The sequence below is a fragment of the Suricata suricatta genome, chromosome 5 (assembly GCF_006229205.1).
Source record: "Suricata suricatta isolate VVHF042 chromosome 5, meerkat_22Aug2017_6uvM2_HiC, whole genome shotgun sequence".
NCBI classification, from domain to species: Eukaryota; Metazoa; Chordata; class Mammalia; order Carnivora; family Herpestidae; genus Suricata; species Suricata suricatta.
Genome location: NC_043704.1, coordinates 16,613,967 through 16,634,188, shown reverse-complemented (window position 1 = coordinate 16,634,188; position 20,222 = coordinate 16,613,967). Strand labels below are relative to the sequence as shown.

The window sequence follows — 20,222 nt, the reverse complement described above, 5'->3', positions numbered from 1 at the left end:
TCATTGTCTATGACAAGCTAGAAGAGAGAAACATCTTTTCTTTGATTGTCTCTGTGCCCCCTTTTCGCCATGCTTGTAATCCTGCATGTTTGACAAAAGAGGTCTTGCCATGACGAAGATGTCTTTAGGACAAGTCAGGCATTGTGTGAATGAAATCTGCTCAGTCTTTTCAAGAGATTTGACAGACAAGATGCATGATCACCTTGAAATGGCACCCTTCTATCAATCCGTGTTGACATTATCAACTTACCTCCCAATACGTAAGACACATCCCTCCCCCATCTACAACTACATACAACAAGTGGCTTCATTAAACGCCCTGAGCCCTATGACTTCTTAAAAGGGCTCTGAAAGCAGCAGTCCTCAGCCTAAACTGCACTGCTGCAGCGTTATCACGCATCACTAAGTGAAACCAGATGGCATTTTTGAGGAAAAGAAATGAACATATTCCCCCCCACTTCACCTCCTCCCTGCCCCCTCTTACCTGCTTAAGGATCTCGGCAGCTGTCCCATGTGAACAATCAAATATCACATAGAACTCCTTGCCCTTCTTCATCTCCTTGAGTAAAGGCTTGGCATCTTTATTCCCAGAGGGCAGCTGGCGGATTTTGATTTTAATGTTATATCTGGAGGGAGCTTTGATGAGCTCTTGCAGACGAATGAGGCCTAGAAAATGACAATCCCATCATGCAACAGACTGTTCTGTCTAAAAAGGACTTGTTTATTGCCATTTACAGTCAAACTCATATTATTCCCAAAATGTATCAAGAGGCCACCTTCCTAAAGGTTACATTATTGACTTTTCATTTGTCATTCCCTTTTCTGGGGTGGATTATACTGTGTCTTCCTTTGGTGGGCATGTGTAGTTTGGAAACACAATTTCCCAAGCAAATTCTGAATTTAGTTTGAATGCAGCTGTCTTCTCCAGGTTTTGGCCAACACCACAGATCTTTAACAAATCAAGTCTGTAACCATAAAGCTTTTGTAAACAAAAGTTGCTTGATGTTTCCAAAGGTGTACAATGAAATGGATAATACTTGCTTAAAAAACAAATAAACAACAATAGAATACTAGAATTTCTTGGGGCTGTAAATCTTTGTAAGCCTTTCATCAGGTATTTATGTATAGCATACTATTTTACCACCTAATTTGCTGGGTTTTCTATATAATTTTCCAGCCCTGACCATATGAACTATTTATAAATGACTCATCACATGCTCTTTCTAATATGATTGAACATTGGATTGGAACATCCTTTCTTGATTAAAAACAGAAATACCATAAAGTTTTTAGAGATTATGATCATAACACCAGAAACAAAATTCCTTTAAAATCCAGCATTGATAATTGCAGGAAAGTGTATACAGCCAACTAACTTGATGGGGAAAGTTTGATTCACTGTAAGTACAAATCTACTGAGTTGCACCGTTTTTGAAAAGACATATTTTACTGGGGCAAAGCAAGCAGCTCTCTAAAGCTTCTGTCTTATTTCCCTTAACATTACTGTGTGATTGCTACACTGCATAACGTTGGCTCTCACTCAAGGACTCTCATCACATTGGAAAATTGACTTTTTTCTTTATTATACTGTTCTGTGCCTCTAGGATTTGTCAACTTCAAGTAATCAATAGGAAATATTAAGTGCTAGCCGTATTCAGATGGCGATGTTGGTATGCGCTGTCATGGATGCCAGCTACCTCTGGACTTGATACGTTTCTTTCATTTTCTTATTTTATTTATTTAGTTATCCACCCTCTCCACCCAAAACACATTTTTGTGGCTCAGATGTTAAAAGGCTCTTCCGATACCCTGTATAGGTTGGGTTCTGAAGTACAGTAACTTTTAAGCTGCTCTTTGGAGTTCAATGGGTATAAGCTGTTGGAGGATGATACCGATTAGGATCTGTAGAACAATAACAAGATTTACTGCTCATTATTAAAAGAAAAAAAATTTGTTTTACATAATGATTGAAATTTTTAGAATAGACTTTCCGGGCTCTTGCTTTTTTTTCAAATCAATCAGTGTGGTTGCAGGCTCTCAAGTGCCAGTAATGAGCCACTTACTCTCTTCATTTCCAGAATCACTCGTCCTGAACCACTCATGACTGCTCAAAATGGAAGAAAACTGAGCACAAGGGCTTGAGTATTTGTTAGTCCTCAATCCTGTGAAGTAAGCAGTATTATCTTCATTATTTCCAATAAGGAAACTGAAGCTTAGAGCAATTAACTTTCTCAGGGTAACAAAGATAGGAGGAGCCCTGAGTTCAGGTTGCTGCCGTGAATCCAACACTGCATCTTTCTATTTCATGGTCCAGCCCCTCAAACACAAATTACTGGCGCTAAAGGAACACATACAGCTTTGGATTATTTGGGGAGATGAGGAGAAAATAAAAACAGGGACCCATTCTCCTTGCTTCTTTACTCCTGGGTACTTGAGTCTATTTCGCATTTTTTTCTATTGCTCTCCTGCTTTGCAATTGCATAGTTTTTTTCTTTTTTCTTATTCTTGAGTGTGCAGAGAGACCAATGTGTCCTTTAAAAAGAATGTTTTATGTGCTTCAAGGAACTGCTCTTTTGTTCTTTGACTAAATGGAATGTATGTCCTGAAGTGCATCTTCCTATCACCATGATTTACCCATGTTAATGGTATGTTAAAATTGAATACGTTTTCTCACTTCATTTGGTTTTTTCGAAAAACATTTCCTGGATGCTCCTTATATCCCAAACTCCATGCTAAGTGCAATGGGTGGGACATGAACACATCTTGCTTTAAGAAGGGGATTCAATTGTTCTTATGTGGCTCAAAACATAATAAGCAATGTTCTGGTAATTTGCAATGTAAGTATTTCAATGTATTAGCAACAGTCTCATAGTCTTGTTTTCCAATGTTCATTTTATTTTGATCAGCTCAGAATTTTGCACTAATTGTTTCAGGTATTTTCATTACATGAAATCTACCATGTGTCAGAGATGATTTAATCTATTTAAGTGTTGAACTGCTAGCAGAACTTGTAAATTTATAGTAATTCAGAAATAGTAAGGACAACAGTTCAACAGTTTTATATTGAGCTCTTCAAGTTAGAAAAAAGTGATCTAAAAACAAAAAGAAAAAAAACACAAAAAACTAAAGCCCATAGAAATATTTCATTCCATCAGCTCTTATGACTTAGATGGAACATCAACTACTGCTTGATTTTCATAAAATTTTTAATGTTTTTTTATTTATTTTTGAGACAGAGCATGAGCAGGGAGGGACAGAGAGAGAGGGAGACCAGAACTGGAAGCAGGCTCCAGGCTCTGAGCTGTCAGCACAGAGCTCGACGCTGGGCTCGAACCCACGAATGTGAGATCATGACCTGAACTGAAGGTGGAGGCTTAATGGACTGAGTCACCCAGGCGTCCACTACTTGATTTTTATAAATCACGAGCTGAGGCTGTTGGAAGTCGTTGGAGATACCAACTCAAAATCCTAAGGTCTTGTTAAGACTTAACCGACAGATCCAGGACTGAAAGCCACATCTAACTTCTGACTCCCAATCTCAGGCTCTTTTTTTAATTAAAAAAAAAAAATTTTTACCAAATCAGTGGTCTCTCCTGACTTTTAGATTTCAGATCAGCTAACTAACTGAATAACTAACTAACTAGCTAACTAGCTATGTAAATAAATAACTGCATAAATAAATAGAGAGAAAACTTTGTACCAGCATAAACCGTTCAAACATTTAGTTGACAAATGAGGCCATTAATAGACATTTTGCTCTCCTCCTCAAAAAGGTGACCATGCATTTTCACAACTTTTTCCTAAAAGAAAGTTATTTTCATACCAGTAGAGGAGAAAGGAGAACTACTCAGTACAAAAGACCAGTCTCTAATTGGTCTAAATTTATCTTTTGGAAAAACTGGCTACTGAGCCCCTAATTTTCTCAGTTTGTCTGCTGGCAGGTGAATTGGCCTCAGGAAGGAAGAAGCTCAACAGATTTAAAGATTACAGACTAAGTTGTAGGAAGAAGAAGAAGAATGAGGGTCGACCAGAAAGGTTTACATTTCTCTGCCCAAAGCAATTGTTTGCTTAAAAAAAAAATAAAAAAACCTTTCTGCCTGCCTTCATTAGCAAACATTGTAGAAATTACAATTTAAAAATGTTTTTTTTTTAGTTCACAGGAAAAAAATTAAAGAAAGAGTTCCCTTTTATTTGCATTTTGCAGCAATCCATCAATCACCTACAGTTCATTGTAAAGAACAGATAAAGATTATTTTCTAAACAAATATTTACTTCAGGGAAAGGAAATTCATTTAGGCACAACTCCTAACTTTGCTAAAGGTCCTCAGTGTTTGGAAGCTAGTCTGAACCTGACCCAGTGCTCCTAGGATTGGACTCCAACTGCAGAGAACCGTTAGAGTGCATGCAAATCTGGTGATGGTGGTAGTCTTTTGAGCCCAAGACGATGGAGGGAGTTGGAAAATAAAATGCAGTTAAGATGACCAAACCCAACTAAGGGACACTGCAATAAAACTGGCCTGGCCTTTTCAAAAATATCAAGGTCATGAAAGGCAAAGGAAGCCTGAACCAAAGGAGATCAAAGGAGGGTTAAATTAGGTGATAACTTAATGCAGTGAGTGATCCCCAATTCAAAAAAATCCTGTAAGGGCAATTATTGTATCAATTAGAGAAATTGTAATATGGGTGCATATATATGCATGTGTGTGTGTGTATGCAATATGGTATACATATGTAATATGGTATGTGCATATTGGTATGGCACCATATACCATAGACAGAAATAGAGAGAGAAAGGAGAGAGCTATGAGGTGTACCTGGGCACAGGTGACTTCCATGACAGTGGGGATTTGGGTAAGTTGGTTCTGGGTCCCTTCCATCCAGCTGAAAAAAGCTGTAAGCCCTGCAACACCATTGGGCAAGAGCACCTCCAGGGGCCTCTGTCTGTGCCTTGGGCAAAGCCATGCTCTGCAGGGGAAACCATGGTGCCCTCTGGTCACTGGGAAGGCCTTCAGGGGTTTAGAACACCTGCTGTGAGCCCTTCTGGCTAGCAAACACCTACTCCCCTAACCTCAGTCGTCTCTGCAGAGCATTAAAAAAAAACTATTACCCTATATTATCCTATTTGTATATACTAGTATTCATGTTAAGTTTCTTGCATTCAATAATTGTAGTGTGGTTATAACAAGGAAAGCCATAGTGCTTAGGAAATACATACTAATGTATTTAGGGTTAAAAAGGCCACGATGTCCGCCACTTACTTTCTTTTTTCTTTTTTTAAATGTTTATTTATTATTGAGACAGAGAGAAACAGAGCATTAGTGGGGGAGGGGCAACGAGAGGGAGACATAGAATCAGAAGCAGGCTCCAGGCTCAGAGCCGTCAGCACAGAGCACGATGCAGGGCTCAAACCCACCAACCGTGACATCAGGACCTGAGCCCAAGTTGGACACTTAACCGACTGAGCCACCCAAGTACTCCCAGCCACTTACTTTAAAATGGTTCAACAACACTACTACTTACTATTACGATTGCTCTGATTGTTTTTATATTGAGAGAATCACAGAGCATTAAAAGAAACGTAGTCAAATGATAACAGCTAACCTAGATGAAGGGCATACAGGAGTTCATGGTACTTTTCTTGAATCTTTGTTTCTAAGTTCACATCTTTCTAAATAAAAAGATTACACGTGGAGATATAAAATAGCATCCTAAGAGCCTCCTCCTCCACTCTCATGCCCAGGAAGGCAGTTGGAAACTGCACCTTTGGTTTTAAAAGCCCTTTAGAGCAAGGGGACTATTTATTTCACAGGAGTTCGAGCTGGGCTCTGCATATGGAGATGACTTTCAAAAATGTCCAAACGGCCAATTCTAAACACGCGTTTTGGCCACCTATCCACTCTGTGCACTCAGATATGACACAGAAAAATGCTGATTTGCATGCACAGGGAGTTACTCTGAGCAGGTGGAGCATATGGAGGAGAAAAAAAAGAACCTGCTATTTGCAGTGAGTGTTTAAAATTTCCCATGCCTTCTTCTTAAATACTAATAAACTTTGCTATTTACATTACTCCTTTTATGAAGGATGCTACATGCCTTATAAATATCTTAATAAACCTCGGAATACACCTTCGAGGTGAAAAGGTATCAGTACTATTCTACAGTAAAAGAAAGTGAGACGCAGTGAGGTTAATTGCTTAGATCGGTCCTGAAAATAAGTCACAGATGCCAGGAATTGGACGGGACCTTAAAGGTCAAACCCCTACTTGATTCATGGATTCCCTCTACACATCTGAATGCCTTTCTATTTGAAAATTTCTCCACCTCACACAGACACCCAGTTCATTTCTGGATAGCTTTAGTTATACTTAATAGGTATCAATTCTAAAGAAAAGTGCCTCAGTTTTCTTGAGTCTTAATCCAAGTCCCTGTTGATTAAAACACATCAGTGGGGTTGATGCCATAAAAATGAATGTAATAAACCATCGGGACCCAAGATAAGATCGTACATTTTAAATGTTAATTTCTTCTTCATTTGTACTTAGAAACATATAAAACGGCATTTCACAAACTTGTTGGTATATTAATATACCCAAATCTAATAGGATTCTTAAGGGGATCTATGTACCCTCTAGAGGAAAGGAAAACTCAGAACTGAGAAATGGAAACAGGTAAGTGAGTGAATTACCTGGGGGAAATACAGCACTTTTAAGTGCAGTCTTCATACATATGATTTTTCAAATGTGCATTAAAAAAAGAGAGCTAGAGACTTCTCAAAAGAAAAATTGTGTCCCTCAATCAAAGGACCTCCAAGAAGAATCTAGTCAAAATATTTGAGATGAACTGTGTTGCACTTAGCTCAACTGGAGTATTTTAGTCTTGAATTCTTGCTGATATCAATGGTAGCTAAAAATAATATACCTTCATGCAATATCTAAAGATTGGCTTCTAAACAGAAATCTGAAAATTTGAATAGGGTTCTGGGCAGAGGATTGGAGTGGGTGGATAGGCAGGGTAGAAAAGAGTGAGGACAGAGAAAAAAAAGAGCTATAATTTTTTATCTTGTTGGTACTAAGTGCCAAGAATTTCTATCCCCCGCTATTTTCAGGTGGAATTGTGGGAGGGCATGTTGCAGTAGTGTTCTGTCCGGCACAGCTGGCCATAATAACACAGTGGGGCAAGTTGTGATTGCTGAAAGTGGTGGGGAGGGGGGAATGATTTACTTATTCTTTTCTTTGGCACTGAATGCATACTGAATATTTTTCATTTGGGCTTGGTCATTTATGGCAAAATGTTAATTTTCTTCAGGTCCAAACTTCATGCCTCTGTCAAGATTCTTGGACCTGGACAACATATGCTTTCTGTTTTCTATGGGACAATGGAAGAAAATGTAATAAATGTAATAAATACAAGTTGCCCTTTAAATACAGCCACATGGGCTGTTATTTCACTTATTCATAGAGTGGTTGAGAATATTAAATGAGTTAATCTATGAAATATTTAAGGAGTGTGTGCCACATAGTCAGAACTCAAGAATGTAGTTTTTGTAATATATGTGGTTGTTACTTGCTTTGTGTTTTCTCCTTGAATTTATTGTTTTTTTAATCACTGACATTTTTATGTATGTCCACCTTATCTCAATTAATTCCTCATTGTAAAGCTTTGAGATAATGTTTTAGGTGATAGTTAATAGCTCTTTATTGTAGGCAGCATTTTAGAAATTTCGTGGCTCTGATATGTTAAGAAAAATGAGTTAAGGCAACCATGGATGGGAAAAAAAAACTCTTGAGGGCTCTGTGTTGTGAACTCAGGGCTAGAGCCATCTGGCTGGAACTCATTTCCTTGATGGCCTTCTCCAGCCTCGTCTATATGCGGAGGCCTCTCAAATTTGTAACTCCAGCTCACACCCCATTTCTGAACTCCAGATTTATATATTAACTGCTTATTCATCACCTTCATTTGAATGTAGATTATAATGTAGACATTACAAATTCAAACTTAACATGTTCATGACTGAAAAAACTCCTGATATTATCCTTTTTTCTCCAAAGTAGTTTCATCTGTCACCTTCCCCATCCTAGGTGATGTTAACACCTTCCATTGGCTGAGGCGAAAAAGCTTGGAGTCACCTTTGACTCCTCTATTTCTCTCTCAGCCAGCCTTCACTCCCTTCAGGGCATTATGTTAGCTCAACATTCAAAATTATTTCTGGAAACTGATAATTTATTCCTCTTCTAATACTTATCCTCCTCAATCACCTTCATTTCTCTGGAAGCTATTTTTTTGCCCTTGCCTCCGTGAATTGTAATATCAATAGAAGAGCGGTATGATCTTTCTGTGATGTGAATCTGATGTTACTCTTCAGCTGAAAACTCTCCAATGGGTTTCCCAGTTCCTGAAGAGCAGAAGCTCTTCCTGTTGTCTGTAAAATCCTCCACGATCCATAAGGTGCTGTTCTCTGACCTACCTTCCCACTATCCCTCCCCTCTCATGCTGGTCCCACCACACTGCCCTCCTTATTTGTCCAAAGGTTTACTGAAGCACACTTTACTCATTCATCTACATGTTGTCTATGGCTGTTTTCTTGCTACCTTGACAGAGTGAAATAGTCATGACCCTATCACTCACAAAGCTTAAGCTATGTACTCTCTGGCCATATAGAGAAAAAAGTTTGCTGGCCCCTGTTCTACAAAAATAGTTGTGGATATATTTCGCTGAGATTGGCCTCAAAAAAGCAGAAACTGCTGAATATCCTCCACACTGCATTTGGTGCTCAGCTTCTCAGCTCTTTTTGATGTGTGTGAGGGATAGAAGCCAGGCTTCCACCAGGGGTCTAATGAAGCAGAGGGATGACCAATGCACAGCAATTTCTCATTGCCTAGGGTCACCTCTGAATGTGGGAATCAGAGAGAAGTAGTGACTAATGGGAGGAACATACAGGCGAGAGAGGGAGAGAGAGAGAGAGAGAGAGAGGAGATGAAGCAAAACAAAGCTTCACTCCCTCAACAGTTCTCTAGGGTCCTTCTATATTTTCACTTCCAGAAGACAGAATTCTGCCTGCTAGTGTTGACTGAATTGAATTTTGTCCTCAGAGACAAGCACAGTACTCCCCTTGACTTCAATGGGAGTCATGGGCCATTTGGTCCCCCAGACATCTGTGCTGGCTTCACACTATTTAACAAACTCCTAAACAAATCCCAATAAAGTGTTCTTTAATGGCGACTTAATTCTGGTGTGAGGGCAGGTGCTGAGCACACCTAAGTCCTTTCTTTTCCTTCAGGTTTGCTAAGTTTTCTCCTTTTTATGTCTTGATAATTACTGCAACCAAAACCCTGAGTCAAGCAGTATTAAACCTACTCAGAGGCAAAAGATGTCTGCTTTTATTGATCTCAGTTGACCTGTTTACTCTCTGGGTTCCAATTTAATGGCTCAATTGATTATTCATTTACATTTTTAATTTCTTTGTGGGTAAAATCATTTTAACATGAATCATTTCTAACTTAATGGGCAACATACAAATTCGTTTGGGATTTTCAACTTTTGCAAGTATTCGGTGAGCAACTGGGCTCAGGTGAACTTAATAAGGATGAAAACCAGATTTCGGTTTCTTGTAAAACAATAGTGGAAATGACTGAGCAAAATATCCATCACTTATTGGTGCTTGCCTGAAATCAGAAGGTTGGTTAGAACATCAACTTCTGTGTTACCCTTTTACAACTCATGTTTTGTCTAAATACAATTTCAAATCTATAATATCATGCTCATGCCTTTAGTTGAGCTCTTAGATCCAAAAGTTTTAATGTCATTCATCAATTTGTTTTTCTTTTAGATGGCCTTGCTTTGCTGGAGATGGTAGAAATCGTGAGAAAAATTTGTACTATTGAGTGTACTACCTAGTGAGAAATAGTATGACTTGATTAGCTCATGCAATTCTCTATTTACAAAGGGAAGCAACGTGGAAGATCTGACTATACTTAGATTTATAATTGAAGGGGAGCAAAATTTGCCAGGCAAAATGTGTCTCTTTGGCATGGCGATTATTTTAAAACATTTATTTTTAAGAAACTGCAGACATAGATGAAGCTCTGAAATCTGAGTAGATATTACCCTTTTGTAAGAGACATTTACATGTATAAAGGAAACCTTTTTGTAAGATGTCTCACTCACTGTACCAGAAAGAGAGGGATGACTCAATCTCTAGAAATCCTTCTCAATAGAGAAGTCAGGGACTTAAATATGCATTATAATCTTACCCTTGTTCACTGTGCTTTTTTTGATAATCTTCCTCAGCGGATTCCCCACCCCCAACATCTTTTGTCTTTGGCAGAAGATTGCATTTAAGGCTATCTCTTAGGCCATTTCAGAAAGTTACTTTGTTTCCTTGGGTCTCTCCCATCCTTATAGGTGGGGTACATCTTATTAAACTTTGTTTGCTTTTCTCCAGTTAATACATCTCATGTCAATTTCATTGCTTGACCAGCCAAAGATCCTGGAAGTGAACATTATAATGTTCTATCTCAAGGCTTTTAAAATACACTTTTGCAATTTATTTGATAGTATGTTTCTTTCTTTCCAGCAACCAGGTAAAGCTTTAAGAATATGACTACCTGCGGCTTATCCTTCCTTGTAGGACTGTTTTGAATATAATATTTATAAGTTATATATCCAATCACCTACCTTCACTTCTTTCTGAAATGAGATGAGGCATAAGAAAATACATAAATGCATATTTCCACCCGTAATAGTCACTTTGGTCTGACAGCTTAAAATGGGACCAGAGTTCAGTGCAAAATAGAGGAGGCTTACGATTCATCCTCTGAGAGGTAGTAAGTTCTAGTGCTTGGTGAAAAGGACAGTGAAAAATGAAATGCTATTAAAAACTTTGTAAGTGCTTCACTTTATTAATTTTCACTAGTGATTTTCTTAACCTTATTACCAACTGTTTAGATCAAGAAAGGAGCTAATTTTAAATCTTGGGGAAAGAATATGCAGAAAGTAAATAGCATTATTCTTTGTACATGTAATCACTAACTTGTTTCCTATATGCCATAATTGTGTTAGGTGGCAGATTACAAAAATAAATAAGATAAACTTCTAATGTTTAAGAATTCCCATTCTCCTACCTATGCAAACAGGTAATTGGCACACGTAACATAGTGCTTATATTTATGAAGTGCTGTTGAACCCTATGGTGGCCTCAGTAGGCTTTAAGGAAGAAGTGATATTTGAGAGAGAACATGTGGAATGAGGGACTTCACCATCTTAGGAGTAGGATGGAGGACACCATCGTGAGGGGCCAGCTTCAGAAAATGAGAGTCAGACATATTATGTCTTCTCAGGCAAGAGAAACAAAAGCAAAAATAAACTATGGGGACTACCCCCCCCCCCAAAAAACCTTTTACACAGAAAAGGAAGCCATCACCCAAACACAAAGGTTACCTACTGAATGGGAGAGGACATGTGTAAATGAAATATCTGATGAGGGGCAATACCAAAATATATAAAGAACTTATGCAACTCAATACCACACTCACACACACAAAAGTAATCCAATAAACAAAAGGGCACAGGACCTAAATAGATAGTTTTCCAATGAAGAGATATAGATGTCCAACTGATACATGAGAAGATGCTCAACATCGCTCATCATCAGGGAAACGCAAGTCCAAACCACAACAAAACATTACCTTACACCACTCAGAGTTGCTAGTATCAAAAAGACAAAAAAAAAAAATAGTAAATGTTGGTAAGAATGCAGAAAAGAAGGAACCCTCATACACTGTTGGTAGGAATATAAATGATGTAGTCACCATGGAAAACAGAATGAAGATTCCTCAGAAAATTAAAAATTGAAATGTATGATTCAGTAATTCCACTACTGTGTATTTACACGATGAAAATGATAATTCAAAAAAATATGTATGCACTCTTATGTTTATTACAGCATTATTTATAATAGCTAAGATATGGAAACACCTCAAGTGTCTATTAATAGACCAATGAGATGAAGATGATGTGTATGTATATACATATAATGGAATATTACACAGTCATAAAAAGAACAGGGTTTGCAACAACATGGATGCTCCTACAGGTTATTATGCTAAGTGAAATAAGTCAGACAGAATAGACAAATACCATATGATTTCACTTATATGTGGAATCTAAAAAGGAAACACAAAACACAAAACAAAACAAAACAAAAAACAAAAGAACAAATGAACAAACCAAAAAAGCAGACAGATACGTAAATACAGAGAACAATTGATGGTTTCCAGAGAGGAGATGAGTAGGGAGATGGGCAAAATGGGTGAAGAATGCTGGGAGGTACAGTCTGGTCACAGGAGTAAGTCACAGGAATAAAAATACAGCATACTATGGTCAATGGCACTGTAATAGTGTTGTGTGGTGACAGATGGTAGCTACAGTTGTGGTGAGCACAGAATAATGTATACCCTTATTGAATCACCATGTTGTACACCTGAAACTAATGTATCATTGTGGGTCAACTATATTTCAATAAAAAAAGAGAAAAGTAATGGAAGGAAGATTCGGGTGAAGTTGGGGGGAGATAAGGAATGATGGACTCTTCATCCCAGCTGATGTGAGGTATAGGGAATGCAGGGAAGATGGTGCTGGGGTCAAGGGAGATGAAAGGGACGAGATGGTGGACAGCTTTAAACTAGAAGGACTTGACAAAGGAGAGTCATCAGCAGAATTTAACTGAATAAAAGGGCGCCTCAGCCCCAACAAACTTTAAAATATGACCAGAAGACAGAGGGGAAAGATGCCAGCAAGAGAAACTTGAAACAAAGGCAGATCAGAGAAAGTGTCTAGTGAGAGGGAGCCTCTAAGCATTACATTTATGTTCTGCATCTTAAAATAAGCAGGTAGAACAACGCAAACTTTATTAAGGGTTTGTTATTGGGATTCTTAGTCCCTTTCCCATGAAATGGTCAGTTTTATTGATGTAGCCTCTAACTGGATTCCTCGTTAACCTCCTTCAGAAACTTTTCTAACATGTAACACTTACACAGTTACTTACAAGTAGAAAGCATATTTCCTAGTAATTTTCCAACTTCCTCTGCATTAAGGAAGGAAGTCATGGTCACAGTCTTAATAGAGTCGGAGAAATTAAATTACATCTTTAATATCAATATGGTGATATTTCTTTTAAAACAGCCTTCTAAATATAATGGTGGAAGCATCATCAGAAAGGATCCAAAGGAATTAGATAGTCGTGGAGACACATGGCATTCTTAAATTAGAATACTCCATTAACTTCATTTAAGGAGCACTTTCATGCACTCTGCTTGATGAATTAACACTCTGACACCCTTTGTTCAGACCAGACATGCCCAGGTGAGGTTCTAGTGTGAGTCCCATACCTGTGCTGTCTTCATACACCACTGTCACCGTTTTCCAGTTGTAGTAGAGGACCAGATCCAGGATGGCCCTGCTGATAGCTGCGTAATCTGGGTACAGATTGATGTAAAACAAGTCTCTGTTGTCCACCGATGGGTGTTTCCAGCGCGTCTGTATGTGTGGAACTTCAAGAGCATTGCAAATCGACTGCACAGCACTGACAGAGGAACTGTGGGAAGGGCCAAAGAGAGCAGCCACACCAAGAGCCAGCTGGTCGCAGGCTGGTGGCCACAGACGAGGAGGGGTTGAGAGGGAGGGCAGGGGAGGGGGCAGAGAAAGAGAGAGCTGTGAATTCCATCTTTCCTTTCATGATCCCTCTTTTTATTTTCAGTACTGGAAATTCTCCATTCTCCATTTGTATGTTGAGAAATTATGCTTAATCTAACTTCCAGTATCCCAGAGATGCTAAAATATTGAGATATTTGAATGTGGAACTGATTAGCAACACATCACAGGGCCAACTCTGTGCAATAAAAACTAAGTGGCTACTTCACACCGTTACTTTTAGTCAAATGGGATCTAAATCCCTTGCTTGGCATGGGGTGACCTGGGGGGGCTCAAAGCTGCTCTGCAAGCCATTTGCCAAGGGAATGTCACGTAAATGAGGTATTGTTCTATGGCAGAGTGACAGGAGGATATTATTGTGGTCAGAGAATTCAGAAGATTCTCTGGGTGGCTGCAAAGCACTTTAGTTCCCATCTCCCCAAAACTCAGAAAGGAATTCCAGGCAATTGAGAAACTGCTAAAGAATAGGAAGTGATACTGATGCCTAATTAATTATAGAATATTAGTATAGCATAGCTTAAAGGGATCTCAGAAGGCATTTGGTCCAACCCACTAATACCATAGATAATGAAGTGAGTCAAGGCCGCCAGATAAGGGCGGACCTCTCCCAGAGGCCAGGGATCAAGCTCAAGGACAGAGTTCTCCCTGCTTCCACATCAGCCAACATGTAGCCTAACAAAATCAAGTCAATATGTGCTTAAAAATCCATCTAGAACATTTATTTATTCTTCTCATTATAAGATTTTATATACTCATTGAGAACATTTAGAGTATTTTAAAGCATAAGGGAAGGGAAAAAAGGCCCTTTAATTCCATCATCTCAGAAAAATACCCATTCATATTTTGTCATTCCAATTTATAAAAAAATTGAATCATTATACAGATATAGGTTGAAACAAGCGCTCTTTAACACTGAATTTAACACTAAAAACACAGCCTTTCCCCCAAGTCATAATAAAGTCTTCAAAAGCATATTACCTGTGTCTGAGGATAACCCATTCCATGGGTATGTTATCATTTATTTAACTATTCTGATGATATTGAACATTTAAGCTGCTCCTAACTTTTGTTATGATAATTAATATTACAGTACTTATCTTAGTTCTTATATTTTTCTCTGAATTTTACATCACTTTTTTAGAGTAGTTTCTCAGCTATAATTAAATGGCATAGATATTTTTTAAATTACTTGATACATATGAGGCAAATTCCCTTCCAGAAAGAATAGGATCAATTATCCTCTACAACCATGTAAAATAGGATCTCCTCACCTCATGCTGGTATAAATTTATGCTGGCATTTCATATAAGTTTATAAGCATTTCATCATTTTAATACTAATTTAAAGAAATTTGGAACTGCCAAGAGATAATAATTAAATATTTGAATTAAATAATAATAACAAAATTTATAAATGAAACAGTATTAGTTTTTATAGTAGTCACTCTACAGATATAAGTAGAAAAATTATATGGCCCTGTCAAAATGATCTGACTTGATTTAGAGAGAAAAAATAATACATAAAATTTCAAAAGCCATATTGTAAATATCTATAGAACTGCAAATGTTGACAGTCACTCACAAGGAAAAACTTTCTCATATTGTGCTGTTTGGCACTGAATTATTACATGAGCTATGAAGACATATAATTTTCTGCATTAAGTGCTGTAAGTGTAAATTGCCATTGCCCACAGAAGCTCATTTCATTGGTAAGATAAAATGAGAGCATGAGCATATGTGAACTGTTGTTTTGTCTAACATGGGTGATGGATTGAGATTCCTGCTAATATTTAGCTCTGGGATGCTAATATGACTTGACAGAAAATCAATTCTTTGAATTCTGTTTGCCAGCAAATCACCAGTTTTAAGAAGCTTTGGGGGTGTTTAATTTACAAGTATGACAGGTACTTGAGACCACAAAAAAGCCTTCAGTTTTATGTGGGTTGAAGTATTGTTGTTAAATGTGTTTGCCTTTCTAAGGTATTTGCTCAGCAATGTTAGTGTGTATGTGTGTGTTGTGTGTGTGTGATAGACAAAGAGGCAAGACAGAGATAGACAAAGCAAGAGGCACACACAGAGAGACAGAGACAGAGATAAAGACAGATCGAAAGACAGAGACAAGGACAGAGAGACAGACAGAGGCAGAGAAGGAGAGAGCTCTAACCCATAGAAATAATTTATGTGAAGATAACTTTGAAGAGCTGTATAAATAGACATTTTTATTATTTGTTCATAGACAACTCTGACATGTGTAGTATCTGAAATTCCATCCATATTTAAAAAGGTAAAACCTTATACTAAGGTTATACCACAGATCAGAAGAAGAATCATTATACTATTTGCTTTTTATCTATGCTGCTAAGAAAGCACTTAGCCTTTTGTTTGTAAAGAATGCTAGGAATCCTGAAGAAGACTGTGTAAGGTGCACACATCTCATGATGCGGAATTAATTCTATGTAGAAACAACCAGTATTAGTTACTTGGAAATCAGCATAAACATGGTGCTGATTGCACTCCATTTATTTGCATGTGTTTGATTGGCAAAAATATTCCTCTATGGGAGAAAGAGCCTCTACTATTAAGGGGTGAGGAGCAGCCTTGGCGTCCACACAGACACCTGCACGGAGTCTCAACAGCTCCCCGGTTAGAGGTCAAGTTGCAAGTATATTGAATGTGACTGTGCTTCGGAGTCGTCTCAGGAGTGTTTGGGGGATGTCTAAACAAGCCCCACAATCCCAATGGTTCTTTCCAGGACAGAAACCTTACAGCCTATGTATACATTAGATTGCTTTTTAGGACTTTGTCTTCTCAGAAGAAAAAGAGAATCAGGAAAAAATGCAGAGATTGTCTCACTGGATTATTTTTTTTATATTTTTATGACTTGATGGAAAGGAGGTTTTTTTTCTTAGGTTGAGAAAATGCTAGGTAAACCCAGTGCTTTACAACCTGCTAAAATTCAGGGTGTGAGTTATGTGTGTTATGGACATTTCCACATGCTCGGTGGATATGACTTTCCATGAAGTTTTATTTGACTGCACTGTACAATTTCATGGTGGTATCTCAGCCTCAGGAAGGAAAAACAGATCAAGCTTGACATTTTCCATTCACAGCTGAACCACTTAATCATAGAGTAGAGGGCACTGAAGGGTGAGCTAATCAGAATAGCCCAGAAAACAGAACTAGGTAACATCCATTAGGATCACTCAGATTGCACTGGACAGTGACATCAGGGACCGAGATTTCCTACAACCCATTTACACAAAGATGTCCACTCTGAAAAAGGGCAGGTAGCACAAAAGGTGACTTGTCGAGCAGACACATCACCCAAAAAAGCTTTTAAAAATGTGAAAGTAGTTACCTCTCCGTGAGGCTTCAAAACTATCAAAAAGGTTAATTCTCTGGATGTCATAGGTTAATGTGGTGTTAGGCATCAGGGTTCGATTTCTGTTAATGCTGGTGACTGCGAACTTGAATGCTAATTCTTCAACATTAACAGGTTCGTTTTCCACAGTTTCAAAAATCCCTCCTGCAGAGGCAAAAGAGATGCATGGGAAGCATTAGTCACATCAGTCCTGTGTATATTTTAAGAAGAATATAAATGATTCAGACAAAACCCCTCCAAAATAAATGTGGTAATAGAATAGATCCCAACCCCAGTGTTAAGTTTACCAGCATGTGTCACATGCACAGAAATAGGTCTTCATATGTATGTCTCGGATTTCATATCCAAAGTTGGACAATATATTACCTCTCAGATGGCCAATGTATTCCAAATACTTAATACCATGGCAAGCATAACTGACAACATGGTGGGAGAGTGATTTTTCACTGTTTGAACATGAATCACACCATGGCTGACCTAAACATAATTTGAGCTGTATCTGGTAGGACCATCTCTCTTCAGAATGAAGCACTTTTGATTCAAAAGCAGTCCTTTTAGACTCTAAATAAATCATTCAGAGAGTTGACTGAGGTCGAAATGAGACATACATACACTTAAATTTTTCAAAAATGAAAGCATTTCTTCTTTTCTTATAACTCAGAATTCAGAGGTCATATTCTAGTACTTTCCAAAGTGCACAAGCAGATTCAAAGAACTTTTGTTTGTTTTGTTTTGAGAAACTGTTTGGTCTGCCTCCAAAGCAAGCCTGCATCCCATCTCTTGAGAAATGTGTTATTCCCCTAACAGAGAATATGCACTAAATCTTTGATATCTCAAACATGAGGATCTCCTCACAAGTGGCAATATGAAATATCAGTGCTTAAAGCCTCATTGGAGAATTCAGTTCTGACTTTGCTTGACACGGTGGTCTTAGCAGAGGTAATTGGAGTATTTTTAACTGTACACTCTTAATTTTTTAAATAGATACAGGAGACACAGTAGAGTCTCTCTTAATTGACCTCTACTTAACGTATTTCTTGATTGACCTGTACTCCTCATTTCTCTTGAATAAAACATTAACTGGATTCCATGGAATGATGAATACTTGTAACTAGGTCTCACCATTGATGGACTCCTTACTGAGAGTAAGTTGTAAGTTTTGTCTAAACTTGGTTATGCCAGATTGATTTGCAAATGCTTCAAGTGCTTTCTACACTCTAAAGAAAGAGAGAAAGAAAGAAATAAAGAAAGAAGAAAGAAAGGGAGAAAGAGAGGGAGGGAGGGACAGAGGGAGGGAGAAAGGAAGGAAGGAAGGAAGAAAAGAAGGAAGGAAGGAAAAAAGATAAAGAAAATAAGGAAAAGAAAAGGAAAGGAAAGAAAGAAAAGAAAAGAAAAAAGAAAATAGAAGAGAAGAGAAGAAAAAAGAAAAGAAAAGGGAAAAAATTTAAAGCTGAAAATCTCAAATAACCATCACATACACCTATATGATTCATGTGTATCCTTAGAAGAAGAAACCTAATTGGCAAACTATAATTAATATTATAAATATTATAAATTATTATACATTATTAATTATAAATCAATGTATTATCATTTTGCATTTTTCTGATTTTCTTTATTGAATAACCAATTACAATGTCAGGTTGCAAAAGCTGAGAAGGCTGGTACTAAACTACTTTGGCTTCCTTTGGCAATGTTTTGGCTTTTCAGCTGATGATATGAGCTATTCTTGCAGAAATCACATCCCTGTTCTCTGAGAAACCCGAGTTGAGCACTGTCTGACCATGGTACAAGATCATGTTAACCTTTACCTACAGATTCTTACTGGACACTTACTCTGAAGTCAATGTCAGGAAAAATTTTGCTCTTAAGTAACTTTATTTATTTATTTAGTTTTCTTTTCTCAGACAATGGTGAGCAGGTGGGCAGGCTTTCAGTTTCTCTCAGACTGCTAAGTGGATACTCCATAGCCTGGTCATAAACTCTAGAGCCTGTGCTGGATAATGAGTGGGAGGTATGAGATTTGCCCCTTCTTCCCAAAAGGAATTTAAGAAAAACAAAGCTACATTGTATCAAGGAATCCATCTTGCTTGATGATGAAAAAAAAAAACATGAAAATAATAACATTGAATTCCATCCCCATAAAAGGAATATATTGTTCTGACTTGACTTACCTTATAATGGTGAATGTATTCCAATAATATATTTACAGTAATACCATTCAGAATTTCTCACTTCAACTGATTGTATATGTCACGTTATGACACTACTGAAGAACTTATTCTTTCATTTACAGATTCATCCACTATTTAATTATTTATTTATAAAATGCTTGCCCTGATATGAGTCAGACACTGTACTTGGCACTGGGCATACAGCAGTAAACAACATAGACAGAAATCTGACTTTTGGAGCTTACATACTAGAAGGGGAGCTGATCATGAATGGGAAGAAAGGCATTGTCATGTTAGGGTAGGACGCCAGGAAAGATCTCACAAAGAGGGCAACTTCTAAGTAAGAACCTCAGGGACGGAGGAAACTGCGCTACGATATTGAAAGAAGAGCATTCAGTCAGAGGGAACAAAGTGTTGTAAGGTAGGAGCTGCCTGGTGTTAATGCTGAGGAGCAGTGAGGATGAAAGAGGGTGAGTCAGGTCTGGACTAATAGAAAATGAGTGGAGGGCAGTGATAGGGGTGGATTAGAGCAAATTGTAGAGGGTTTATCAGCTATAATAGGACCTGGATTTTATACTGAGTGAGATGGGAAGCTACAGGAGAGTTTTGAGAAGAGTAGGGAAAGGACATATTGCAAAAGGACCTCCTTATGTACCATTGTGGTTTATAATAAGACATGTATGTTGGTCTTCATCCCCCTTTGGGGGGCAGAGCTCCTAAAACCATTGGAACTTCTTAAATGATAAGAGCAATGAAGTTGTCTTTTGTCATGCTGATAATGTGATTTTGGCGGCCCCACCCAAGAATGGGGCTGGTTGCACCCTTTGATTAGATTAGGCTGGGACTTTTAGTTCCACCCACTGACCTCCAGGGAGGGGAGAGGGCCTAGAGGTGGATCCAGTTGCCAATGGCCAAGGAGTCCATCAATCATGCTTATGTAATGAAGCCTCCAGAGGATGG

The 20,222-nt window shown here is 38.0% G+C and overlaps 1 protein-coding gene across 5 annotated transcripts in view; it reads right to left on the bottom strand.

Moving 5' to 3' along the window:
* Positions 1 to 20,222, bottom strand: part of GRIK1 (glutamate ionotropic receptor kainate type subunit 1) — a 375,366-nt gene that overhangs the window by 129,614 nt on the left and 225,530 nt on the right. For all 5 annotated transcript variants that reach the window (XM_029939072.1, XM_029939074.1, XM_029939073.1 and 2 more), the window contains exons 2-4: positions 17,065 to 17,232; positions 13,386 to 13,643; positions 485 to 666 (exon numbers count right to left, since the gene is read on the bottom strand). In XM_029939072.1, the coding sequence (XP_029794932.1) occupies positions 485 to 666; positions 13,386 to 13,643; positions 17,065 to 17,232 (608 nt within the window). The remainder of the gene's footprint in view (positions 1 to 484; positions 667 to 13,385; positions 13,644 to 17,064; positions 17,233 to 20,222) is intronic.